This window comes from Parasteatoda tepidariorum, chromosome 8 (assembly GCF_043381705.1).
Source record: "Parasteatoda tepidariorum isolate YZ-2023 chromosome 8, CAS_Ptep_4.0, whole genome shotgun sequence".
In the NCBI taxonomy this organism is placed as follows: Eukaryota; Metazoa; Arthropoda; class Arachnida; order Araneae; family Theridiidae; genus Parasteatoda; species Parasteatoda tepidariorum.
In genome coordinates, this window is record NC_092211.1 from 65422219 (window position 1) to 65435013 (window position 12795).

The 12795-nt window shown below is 29.0% G+C and overlaps 1 protein-coding gene across 2 annotated transcripts; it reads right to left on the reverse strand.

Annotated features, from left to right (window-relative positions):
* Positions 1-1077: 1077 nt before the first annotated feature.
* On the reverse strand, positions 1078-12456 carry LOC107439095 (uncharacterized). Of its 2 annotated transcripts, none has more exons than XM_016051612.3 (5): positions 12158-12456; positions 10723-10839; positions 8348-9730; positions 4422-4511; positions 1078-1835 (listed from the first exon to the last, which is right to left on the reverse strand). In XM_016051612.3, the coding sequence occupies exons 3-5, from the start codon at positions 9725-9727 to the stop codon at positions 1491-1493; spliced, it is 1815 nt and encodes a 604-aa protein (XP_015907098.1). In that variant the 5' UTR covers positions 9728-9730; positions 10723-10839; positions 12158-12456; the 3' UTR covers positions 1078-1490. The 2 variants fall into 2 exon arrangements, with proteins under 2 accessions (XP_015907098.1, XP_015907162.1); XM_016051676.3 differs by lacking the exon at positions 12158-12456 and adding an exon at positions 11713-11954.
* Positions 12457-12795: the final 339 nt, after the last annotated feature.

Genomic DNA, 12795 nt, shown 5'->3' on the forward strand with positions numbered 1-12795 from the left:
ACTCAAATTAAGTACAGCCATAACCGATTTCTATTGTATACTTAAAAAGTGATAAAGCACTCCAGGGGCGCTGTCGGTTAAGGAGTCACTTACACCGCTGTTTGGAGAGCTGGGGGAAGTAAGTTCGATCCTGGTGGCGACGGCTAAACGACCGGCGTGTATACACAGCAAGGTGCATGTTAAATCTGTTGGCTAAAATTCCTCCAAATAGTTATAGCGAGGAAATTTTTAGAGGGGAAGGAGTCCATGTCGTTCGCCCAGCAACATTCCTACCATGGCTGTTAAAAGATTAAGCCCTAAAAATGGAAATAGGTGCTTGGTCATGGCTGGGTGGTTTGTGATTCATAGAAATAATTATATTCTCTTCCACTGTTATTTTATTATATGGATACTTGCGAGATCTAGTGTTTACTTAAAATAATAACTTACTTCTTAGAACAATAGAATGGATTAGAAATAACAGAACTCCCACGGGTTAGGGAAAAACTGGAATTTTCAGGAAATTTTATTTTAACACCAAAAAGCAGGGGAAGTTGCATTTTTTTTTACAAAAAAAACTGGAAAATTCCTATATTATATCTCGAAAACAGCCAGTCAAATATTGTTAGCAACAGTAATCAGTTTTTGATATTAGAGTTAAATAGTTCTAACTTCGATTGCAATTATTTTATAAAATTCCACTTTTAAGTGAAACTTTTTCGTTTCTATTCTCATTCTATAATATGTTTTTGCCGACAAAATCTAATATTTGACATTATAAGTTTTAAAAAAATCAAATTTTGTTGACGAAAAATTGCATGATATAGATAAAATATGGTATACATTTCTATTGAAATGTACATAAAATACATGGAAAGGTCAGGATTTTTTTTCTTTTTTTTGAAATTGAGTAGGAACCCTGAAATAAATATTTTTATCTTAATAAATGTAATTAAAAAACATATGACTTTAAGCATTTCACAAAAATTTTATAATGTGTTATTTTCCCAGCTCTAGTACCAGAAGGCCATTTTAGAACTATGATTTAAAAAAAAAAATATTGATTCTCATTATATCAATTAATAAAACAAGACACAATCAAATGTAAAAGTTTCTTTTATTGGAAAGTGAAAATGTATGATACAGCTTTGACCTATTTGATGTTATGTATATTTGAAATATGTGATAGAGGTGGATGGAAATATAATATTTTGTGTCAAAGTTTTTATGGTAAATTTTTAAATTTGAAGCACATGTTACGTTTAAAAATTATTTTCTAGCATATGACATTCAATTAATGTATTTACAAAATGCAAGATAGCAGTATTAACAGCTAAAAGTAAAGACATTGTCACATGTGGAAGAAGTAAAATGATTTAGGTCAGCAAGTATGTATGATAAAAAAAATTCTGATTGTGGCATTTGGTAACATCCAACTATAAACTTCATCGAGTTGGTGGTCATGAGTCCAAAGATAACAGGAAAAAACAGTTTCTATCAATCACCTAATGTCAAACAGCCACAGGTGCAGTTTCTTTCTTTTCATACTCATCAATGTACCATTGTTGATTGATGTGTATGAACTTGACTAGTAATTGATACAAAGTATCGTGTGATTTTGCTTCCACATAGATAGCAACAAAGAAGGCCACAAAAAACAACACTCCACACACTAAGTTCCCAATTTCTGAGTGAGTGAGTTCTGTTCTTTCGAGGTCTACCTTGGTCCCTTTGTCGTGCTTAAAAAAGAGGACAGTCAGTGATGCGCACGCAACCATTAAAAGAACAGAGAATATAAAAAGTAGATGTAATATTTTATCCTTTCTGGAACAGCGTGGAAATTGCCAATGTCGTATCTAAAACGGAAAAAAAAAGATCAATGAATAAAAATCAAACATTTATATTAACTTTTACATAATTGAGGAGTTGAGTGAATGAAGGTCATAAGTAATATTTTATTTAATAAATTTGAGTAAATATGTATGCAAGGGTTTGTCCAGATATTTTGTGAAAGGTCCAGTTTTTGCGAAATTGTCAAAAAATTACTCACATTCTTTCAACCAGGGTACAGCTTTTATGAATTTGTGCAAATAGGGTCCGGTTATTGCAAAAAACTTTTTCAAGGAGTTTTTAAATTGTAAATAGATACAAGTTTATGCTCAGCACTGTAAAATTATAATTAAAAAAAATTAAATTTTCAAAAATTAGTAATTGTTGCTTCTAAATTAGAGATGCAACATACAAACATTTGGTATTTAGCCTATACTGCTGAATGCAGAATATTAATTTCAGACGAATAATGGAAGAATCCTCTGAAGAAGACAAAACTTAATTCGTTTACATATATCTTTCTCGTTTTCTACCCTGGGAAGGGTTTATTCAATTAGCAAAACAATAATGAAGGTAAAAAAATGAAAAATTAAAAGAAAAATCATTTTGTGAAGGTTCCGTTTTTAAGTTGAAATATTTTATGAAGGGTCCGTTTTTATGAAAAGATATTTTGTGAAGGGTCCGTTAACGGACCCAAATTTCTTCTAAACAGCTTTTTATGTTCACAATAAGGAAATATAAATAATGCCTTTATTTCTTATCCCTTAAACATCCGGCTGATAAATCTAAAAAATACTTAAGATTATCTCAAACGCTATAGACACAGCTGTTGGGTCTCTCAGAATTTAAATTTGTTGCTATAGAAGATTTTAAGTTACCGTACATCTCTGTGTATAAGTTGACCTGCTATTCTTGAATATGAGATAGCAAATTTTTGGTATTTTGAGTGTATAAGTCAACCACTGTTCATAAGTTGATTTCTATTGCTCTAGACATTATGTGTTAAATGGTACTAAATGCATGGTGAAAGGGACATTTAAATATTATTGTAAAGTATTTTAAAAAATGTGGAATTACGAATTTTTTGGATGGGGATGATGATTATTTTTTGTAGGACTCAGCAGATAAAGATGAATCCATCCTAGAGTGGGGATCTGCATGACAACACTGCTAACGCTAATGAATCTGACACGGATGATGTTCAGGAATGTTTAAATTAGGAGATATATAGTATGTTTACAAATTTTCATTGTGCTATATTTTTTGAAACACTCTTGAATAAATTATGCTATTTTTTCTTAATCTTAATTTTTCTTTGAATATAATTCAAAGTATTGCTTCTAAAAAGCATTTATGTGATGAGAGACTTTTCTATAAGAATTGCATATAACATATTAAAAAATTATTTTTGAAAAGGGTAAATTGATACAGAGTAATTCATATCTATTTCATTGTTTATAATGCATCTATATTTCAGGATCAACTTTATTACTAGTGTATAAGTTGACCCCGTCTTTTCGTAAAAATTTTTGGGGTTTGAAAAGTCGGCTTATACACCTATATACGATGATGTGATGAGACAAAATTCCTTACGAGTAAACAAGGCAAGAGGATCAAAAGGCACTGGCAAATGTTGTAAAATAAACCAACTGTGAATTTCTAATGTTAGGAAGAGTCACTTTTCCCTTAAATAAATCTTTTGATATATAAAAAGCTTATTAAAGTTTATGTTGGATCAGTGTGGTCTCTTTATCTTCAGTGCCATAGAAATCAAATTAAATGTTGAATTTCTGAAATACATAATTAAAATTTTAGGTGAGTTGTTACTTTGTCAAGAAAAAAGGATTTTTTTTATTGATAAACAGGGATTCATTGTTTTAATGTGAGGACTAAGAGTGTGCACATAAACGAAATTATAGATGATTCGAAAATTGCTATGATCTAATCTGTTCATGATGTCACTCTCTGCATCTTGAAAACTGCTTTAAAAAGCATGCAGGGGCAGATTAAGCATACACGGGGCCCTAGGCCATTCAAATTTTTGGGGCCCTTAAGATTAAATCTTTTTCTCGTATATTTTTTATTAGTTCAAATATAAAAGTAGTTATATATCTTTCCATTTAAAAAAGCATATTTAAAATAAAATAAATAATAATAAATTAAATTTTACTTTATTTTATTAAATTAGAACTAAAAAATAATCATAATATTTTGAAAAATCATTGTTTTTCTTAATTTATTTTCAAAAAATCCATTTTAAGGGGGCCCCTAATTATTGGGGGCCATGTCCTAGTCTGACCTAATGGGTAATCCGGCCCTGAAGGCATGCCTAAAGTAATGTAGTTTTGCCTAGAGAAATTTGTACATTATACGTCAAGTTCAAAAATTTTTTCTATATTATGTGAAAAGTGCTATTAACCATTAGACTAAAAACAATTGTCATTTTTGTACAATATATTGATGAATCCACAGTACTGAAGAAACTTTTAAGAAATGTTGTAGAAAAAAAAAGTCAGAGTTTTCCTTTGTTTTAACACCATGTGCCAACAAACTATTAATGTGTAATCAAGATACATTAGGTAAAAAATAAACAACTGATTAAATCTACTTACTTTAAATTTTTTATGCCAATGATATTGATACTGACAAAGCTCACAACTGGCTGGTCTACGACCTCTTTTATGGCAGACTTCTAACCATCTCTGAAATAGAAGAGTGAAAAATGAAGTTCCATAATTTTAATAATAAAGATTAAAGCCAACTTCAAAATTCACAAATCAATATAATTCGATAGTGAAATTTATTTTTGATTTTCAACATTGGTTTTGATCTTAATTATCTTCTTCACAAAGTTTTTATTCTTAACACATGTTTTAATATTACATTACAAATAATTTGTAATTTTGAAAATCAACACATCATTGCATAATTGAAATTGAATAATATGAACTGAAATTGAATAATATGAACAAACTAAAGGGCTATCTAGAGAGACCGACCACTCATTTGTTTGGCTGGACAGCGTTGAAAAAGAATGCCTAGTGATCGGCGATGAAAGATGGCGAAAACTTATTGTGACGTGCTTGGTCTGTCCCAGGCTGTAGTGTTAAGAAGAAGAAAGGGCTATTGAAATATTTAGCTAAAATTAATTATTCCTTATTATTATTACTTATTCAATTATTTGCCATTTGGTTAGTTGATAGTTATTTGAATCATTCACTATTTGAATAGAACAATCCCTACATAGTCCTATATTGTTTAACATTTGTAGGCGAAAATATAATTTAAATATGAATGTCATGTATATTTTATATTGAATTATACGAGGAACACATATTAACAAAAAGAATTCAATGCAACAAAATAGTTCAAACTACAATTTACCATCTAAAATTTTTAGCAAATTTATAAGGTCGTAAGCGCTTATTTTCTGTTATTCCACTATTATATTTTTGTTTAATTTTACAAGACTTCACTAAATTTTCTAAATCCAAATAAATCCATTTCTGATTTTTTTTTCTAAATTTTACTTAAAATATTTTTACAAAAAAGCATTAAATTAATTTAAAACTAGTTAAAATGCATTTTTTATCATCAAACTTTTGAAAGGTTTTTATGCTAAAGAGTTTTTTCGTTATTTTTTATATTCATTTTTGTAATGTAATATAAATAAATCCAACTACTAATTATTTATAGTTAGTTAAAAACTAAATATTTTAAAAATTATATATTTAGTATGCATTTTTAATAACTAAAATTGAAAAATATTTAATGCTTTTGTATGACATAAAATGTTAAATGGACAAGCAAACTAACTTGCGTTGCTATGATGCTTATAGATTTCCTTTCAAGTTTTATTGTTCTAATTTAATTATGATGCCATTTGAATAAATAAAATAATTTTTTTCTATAATATTATAACTATTGCTTTATCAGTTACTCGTTTTTTATATTTTATTAAAAATGTTTTATAATTAAATTATATGATGCAATTAACAGGGTATCTGCTACATTTTAGATTTTCAAATTCATGACTAATTCCAATAATTTTTTATGACTTAACGAAGTTACTATTTTCTCTGACAGAAACACAATAAATTTATAAAAGCATTATACAGTGAATTCGCGATAACTCGAATGTGATAGGACTGACGAAAAACTTTGACACATCGGAAGTTCGACTTACCGTTAGTTTCGGTTTTGGACTTTCAAAATATTGTCTGATTATTTAATTAATGCTTATTAATTACAAATCTTCTAATTGCTTACAATATTTAAGATAATTTTTCTGACAAGTCATTTAGGATAAGACTGTTTGAAGCACTTTATGATACCCTGGTCCATCGGCTGCAACTTTGCTGTTGTGTTTGGCGGGAGAAACTGCAAGTTTACTGCTTTCAAATTAGGAAGATCACTATGTGCTGTGCATTTATCCATAAAGAGTATCACTTTTCTTTTTTGTGTGAAGAATTTCCGATCCAATTTTCTTACATAGTCTTCAAATAAAACTAATGTCATCCAAAACTTTTTGTAATCCAAAGGATACGTTTTTACATTCTTGAAACATCGGGGATTTCGGTATTTCCGATAACAAGTAAGGGCAATTTCTCTGTCCCAGACGCATTTCCTCCAACTAGGACAGTCAAACGTTCCTTGCTCATTTTACCCCCCCGAGCAGTTTTCATCCATAAACATCATAGTCTTATTTGGAAGACATTTAAAAAATAAACCCATTTCATCAATATTCAAAACATCATTTTAACTGTATCCTTGAAGTAAATTTGGTAACGTTTCATTCAACCACTGTTCACATACTTCAAGAGGGACAGCCTTAGCTTTTTCATGAAGAGTGCGAAAGACATTGTGTGTGTGTTGCAAAGGAAGGGGCAAGATATCAGCTCCTAGGTTTTTTTTCTTTCTTTAAAAGATCAAAAAAAAATCGAGTTAAAGGGAGTAAAATTCGGTTAATCGAGAATAATTAACAAGAAATTGAAGATGAAAGGGTCGAGACCTCATAAAAAAAATCGAGTTATAGTAATATTCGAGTTATCGTACTTCGAGTTATAGCGAATTGACTGTAATAACACTAATTGAAATGATAGGTATAACCAAAACTGTTATACTCTGCATCTTCATATTTATAGATTATAAATTTGAAAAACAGAGTAAAGAAAGTTGAAGCAATAAAATAGCTGAAAAAAATACAAAAGCAAATAATTTTTCTTCTTCTTTCTTTCTGCAGAATTATATTCGAAAGCTACTTTTCTTGTTCATCAGAAAGGAAAGAAACACTCCTGATTTTCTGTTCTCATTTTCGAATAAAAAAAACTTGCCAATGACTGAAGGGAAGGATTGATTTTTCGTAGACCTAAATCTAAATCCATGACTTTCCATAATTTTTTTTAAAAAATAGTTAAAATCATGACATTTCATGACAAATTTTGTTCAATACCGAAATTTATGATTTTCCAGGTGTGCAGATACCCTGAATTAATGTATAATTTATTAATAATTACTTTTCACTCTATCAACTTCACGGAATTGCGTAATCTTATTGGGAGAAAATATTTCAATGTATTTAAATAAAAAAAGAAAGAACGTGACAATTTTAAGATAGAGATTTGTTTTTCGTAAGAAATTTTTCTATGAATAAAATATTCACTAAGAGAAAAAAAAAGATTAATTCTCCCACCTCCTAATTGCCTATATTTTATTTGTCTACCTCCTAATTGCCTATATTTTATTTGTCTATGTCAATTGATCTTATTATGTTTAAACTTTGATAATAAAAATAATGAAAAAAAGTAAGATAAATAAAAGTTGCTTGATAAAATAGTGATAGCTTTTGAATTAATTTTTAATCTTAAATCAGAAATAATTTTATTCTTTTAATCAACATTTTTTTCTGATACTTAGTACTTTAAGTAATATTAAACTTTCAATCCTGATTATACACAATTTACTGTTTTAAATTTCATAATAAATTTTTTTTACCGAGATAAGTAAAGGTACTTTACCTTTACTTTAGTTATTTGTCTTCTCACCTCACTTCCGACTTTGACATAATCATGAATTTCATTTTGATTTCACCAATCTCAAAACCTATCTCATCTGCTTTTCCTATAAGATCTTTATTAGTCGTATAATAAATTTAAAAAATTCAGAAAATGAATTTTTTTAAAAATTTTATTGAATGAAGCTGCTTAAACTTGAATTAGATATTGCCTGGCTTTGCAATTTATTTTTCAACTTTGTAATTAATGATGTTTTAAATTAAGGTACTTCTTAATTTATGTATGCATTTGTGATAAATATTATGTGGTTCATGTAATCTGGTATTGAATTATCTTGAATAATTTTATCGATTCAAACATTTCTATTAATATATCTATACACAGATTTGCTTCGATTATTAGTATTAGTTGTAGTTTTTTTAATATATTTTATTTGTGAATTGTGGTCCTGAGGCCAAAAAGTTGGAAGACCCTTGATTAAGACCTTAAATTGTGTGCAAGTTAAAATTACTTGTTTTACTTACCATTAAGCAACCACAGTGAATGTATTGCATAGTCCCAGAACATCTGCAAGGTGAAATCAGAGGATCATTTTCCCTAGCTGTCATATGGCAAATCTTACAAATAGGTGATCCATTATCTCCATAGCTACTGGCAATACTGAGTTGAGCTGCAGATGGTGACATGGGGATTACTTTTCCTAAAGTTATATCAGGCAGTTCAAATGGATCATCTATTGCTTTTGTTTTAGGTTCAATAATATTAGGCACATCATTAATTTTAGGTACCATAGGGTCTTGTGCGTCTTCAGCATCACTTGAAGATTCAGACTCAAACACGGCAAAATTAACTGTCGGTGTTAAACTGTAACTTCTACTCCGAAACTCACTGTCTAAGTTGCTAGCACCAGTATCCCAATTGATGCTGCTTGGTCGTTGTAATCCAGATGGACCGGCAATCGGGTCACCGTTACTTAAAAATAAAGGTTTCGAATACGAGTTACATCCATTATCGTGAGCTCCGAGGATATTTGTACTTTGATTCTGAATGTAATTGTAACTGGGTGGAAATAGGCCACGTTTACATACAGATGTAATTCCACCGTCACAAGGGTCTGGTTCACTATCAGCACTTTTGCATTTCTGGTTTAGTAACCATTTCTTTTTAGGTTTGCTTAAATAATTACTTTCCCTTAAGGCTGGAGGTTGTGTATCCTCGAAATTGTTTGTGTTGTCAAAATAGCCACAACATTGCATTGATTCTGGATATGGTGCAGGTATGAATGATACTGGTTGCTGAAATAAGTTGAGAGACTGAAAATTATGGTACAATGGAAAATTATCACAGTTAGTAGCTTTCTCCCTTCCTTCAGACACTGAACACGAATTTAAATCACGAGAGTTGTATTCCACCATTTCAGACATATTTCCATTATATCTTAAATCTTGATTCATGCTTGGATCCCAAAGCTGAGATGATGGATCATAATATCCACTACATACTTCATTAACTAGCATTGGGGATTGTTCTGTGTCGTCATCAGAATCTATAGATTCTGCATAGCCGTGTTGGCTTTCAGGAATATTTGGTATGAAAGACATATTTTGTTCTAAGTTATATTCTGAGCGATCATTTGGAAGAAAACTATAGGTATCACAGGATCTGCTAGAAGTTTGAGGATGCATGCGAAGATTAGGTGCCACTACATAGTCCCTGGCATGACTGTTGTAACCAGGGTCAAGATTAGGAGCCATAGAATTGAGCTGTTGAGAGCTGGCTATTTCACTTGAGGCTTCTGGGCAATCATGACTAGTAACTGAGGCAGATGTTGTTCTTTCGGAATTTCCATCTTGAGAACCTGCTCCTGATGGTTTAGCCATTCCACCTGATTTATGTTTGCACATAGTCTAAAAAATTAAAAATATTTAAACATCATCGCCAACTAATTATTATATGTTGCAAAAAAAAGTGGGAAAAAGTATTATTTAGGGAAGATTTCCGTATTGGTATCTACTCTAAATTTTGAATTAAGCTAAAAGAAAGAGAAACTATAATAAAAAAAAATTAAGAAGTGGAACAACTTGAAGAATATAACTCGTAGGCAAACTTAATTTATTTTTCTACTTCATGCAGCCACACATTTTTTACAATTATATCATTGCATTTGACTTTATTTATAATAATCAGTATGGAATTTTTTGCATAAATAAAAATATTGTTTTAAAAATGTATGGTTTTCAAACAAATTTCACCAAAATAGGTGGAATATATACATGACTAATTTCACGAAATTTCATTGAAACTAATTACAAGAGTTAATTAATATTGCAATCCTCAATAGTTGATTATAATTGCTTGCAGAAAGTTTTTTATTTTATCTAAGTCCTTTCCATCCTTCCTTTCAACATTTGAAAGGAAATTTCTTTCTTTTAAAAGTTCAAATCCCTCTAAAGTTGAAAATCTAATTTTAAAAAAAAAGACAATTGAATTAAATCCCATTTAATTCTTTTGAAAGAGAGGAAAATAGGAAAGATAATTTCCAAGCATAAATTTTTGTACCACATTAATGAAAAATAATTCACAGTATAAAAATATAAAATCTAAAGAATTCTGTAAAAAGTGAAAATTGTTTTCCTTAGGTATGAATACCAAAGAATCTTAAATAAAGTGAAAAAAATAAATAAATAGAAAATATATAAATAGAAAATATATAAATAGCAAAAACATATAAAAAGAAAAAAAAAAATTGAAAAAAAAAATTGAAAGAAATAAGAAAGAAGTTTTGTAATTTAAATACTACTAAGTGAACTACAGGCAACTAATCAGGTTGGAAAAAAAATGTCATGTAAATGAATTTATTATACAGTGTAGAAAAACAAATGAAAGTTCAGTGACTTACAGTCTAAACAACACTATTGAACAGGCAACAAATCAGGTTGCAGAAAATGTCATGTAAATGAGTTTATTATCCTCCAGATGTGTAGACAGTTCTTGACACCATTCATATCCAAGATTTCTGAAAATAAAATAAATTAAAAATTGTCATCATAAATTTTTTAATAAATTTAAAAAGTGGGAAGTTAGAGAAAAATTGATTAAAATGAAGTTTTTTTTGCTACAAAATAAAAAAAATCTTTCTCTTTACTCTTAATTTTTGTCTTTTTTTAAACTATTTCGAAAATTAATTTAAAACTACTGATTTCCTTAAATTTAAATTGAGAATCTCTTTCACAGTCAGCTTCTTCAATGCTTCAAAATAAATTCTTAAAATATTAAATTATACAATTAATAATTACAGATAGATAAGATACAGATGATAAGGATATAATTTGTATTTATAGTTTAATAAAATATTAAATTTCTTTTAATTGAAAACTTGAAATGTAAATTAAGTTGCAGTATTTAATTCAATTTCCTACTGCAGTTATCTTTGCCTTGTACTAATAAAAAATTTCATTGAAAATTGGCAATTGATCAATCTAGTTTTAAAAAAAAATTAAAGAATAAATTTCAATAAAAATATACACTATAGTTATTTAATAACTACCTAAAAAGTTACTTATATTTGAAAATATTTAAAATTTTATACTTGAATATGGTTTGCAGGATAACGTGTGATTAAAAAATAAAACTTTCATAAAATATAGCTATAGGACAATTTCATATTTTTTTCTTTATAAAAATATCTACTTTGTTTACATTGAAAAGAATGGGATCAATTTTAAACAAACAAAAGAAAATCAACAAAAATTAACTGTGATAAATAAATTATAAAATCTTCGTATACTAGATTATACTCTTTTCACTTTCTTCACACTATATAATAAATGACTGGACATAACTACCGTTAAGAATGTAAACAAAATAAAAGGAAACTTCCTATTTCTACCTTCCATTTAAATGAAGGACAGGCCACGGAGTTGCGCTTTTCTGTCAAAGCGAAAACGAAACAACTTCCGAAAAATTATAAAACTAAGAATCATTATAAAATAGAGTGACCAAATTAATTATAGAACATCAATGAGCACTTAGATATCAGCAAACCATTTTAAAATTATAACTTTTTCATATTTTTTAACGATAATAAGAATAACGCAACGCAATACACGCACTGCGGCAGTGTATGTCCTTATCTTAAGATAAAAATAACGTCCGAAGAAAAAAAACATACAACCCTAATAAAATAATAACTTAAACCGAAAATGAGAAATATTTTTTTTAATTTATTAATAAAAAACTTGTTTATAAATAAGCTTATAAAAAGAAAAACACAAATACACACCATTTTCTATATAAAAATAAACTAAATTATCAATAAATAGATTAACACTCACCTTAATAACTTATCGGTTGGTGGTGATTTTATCTTTACTTAAACCAATGTCGTTTGAGGAAAGGCATAAAAAACTATTTGAGGTTTTCAAATATATTTCTTTTTATCTAAAACAAAGAATTAGCAGACGATTTCTACTATCAACTGCCCTATCCTCTCGTACGCACAGCTGGAAGGTATAAAGTAATGCTACTAGACCCTGACAACAAGCAAGATTTTGACGAAATGTGGCCATCGACCAATCATAGCACAGCTCGGCTGTGAACGGTTCTTACGTCTTTCCCCCCATTGCCGTTGTTATGAGTAGAACCAGCCAGCTTGGTAACAACTTTTCCACGGGAGGGTTTATAAAGGTCTATAACAGGAGTCAATGAATTAATTCTTAAATTTTAATTACGAATTTTCTTTTAGTAGGAATATTTCTTCTAGATTATGGATCGAATCTTTTTTTGTGATTCATCGCATTCCAAGCTTAAATAATTTTTTTGCATTTTCTGTTTATCGTTTGCTTAGAGTGATTAGTATTATTTATTCCTTTGTTTACGTCTTGAAAAGAAGATTTCTAGCGTAACTTTTTGCCAAGAGTCTTCTTTGCTGTGAGTCACTGGGTGCTAGTCGGGGAGGGTATAATATAGCATA

Excerpts from the sequence above, each read along its gene's own strand:
- LOC107439095 (XM_016051612.3), bottom strand. The coding sequence starts at position 9,727 with ATGTGCAAACATAAATCAGGTGGAATGGCTAAACCATCAGGAGCAGGT. Across the intron at positions 4,512-8,347 it reads TTCACTGTGGTTGCTTAATG|AGATGGTTAGAAGTCTGCCA; the intron begins GTAAGTAAAACA and ends CTTCTATTTCAG. Across the intron at positions 1,836-4,421 it reads ATTGGCATAAAAAATTTAAA|ATACGACATTGGCAATTTCC; the intron begins GTAAGTAGATTT and ends TTTCCGTTTTAG.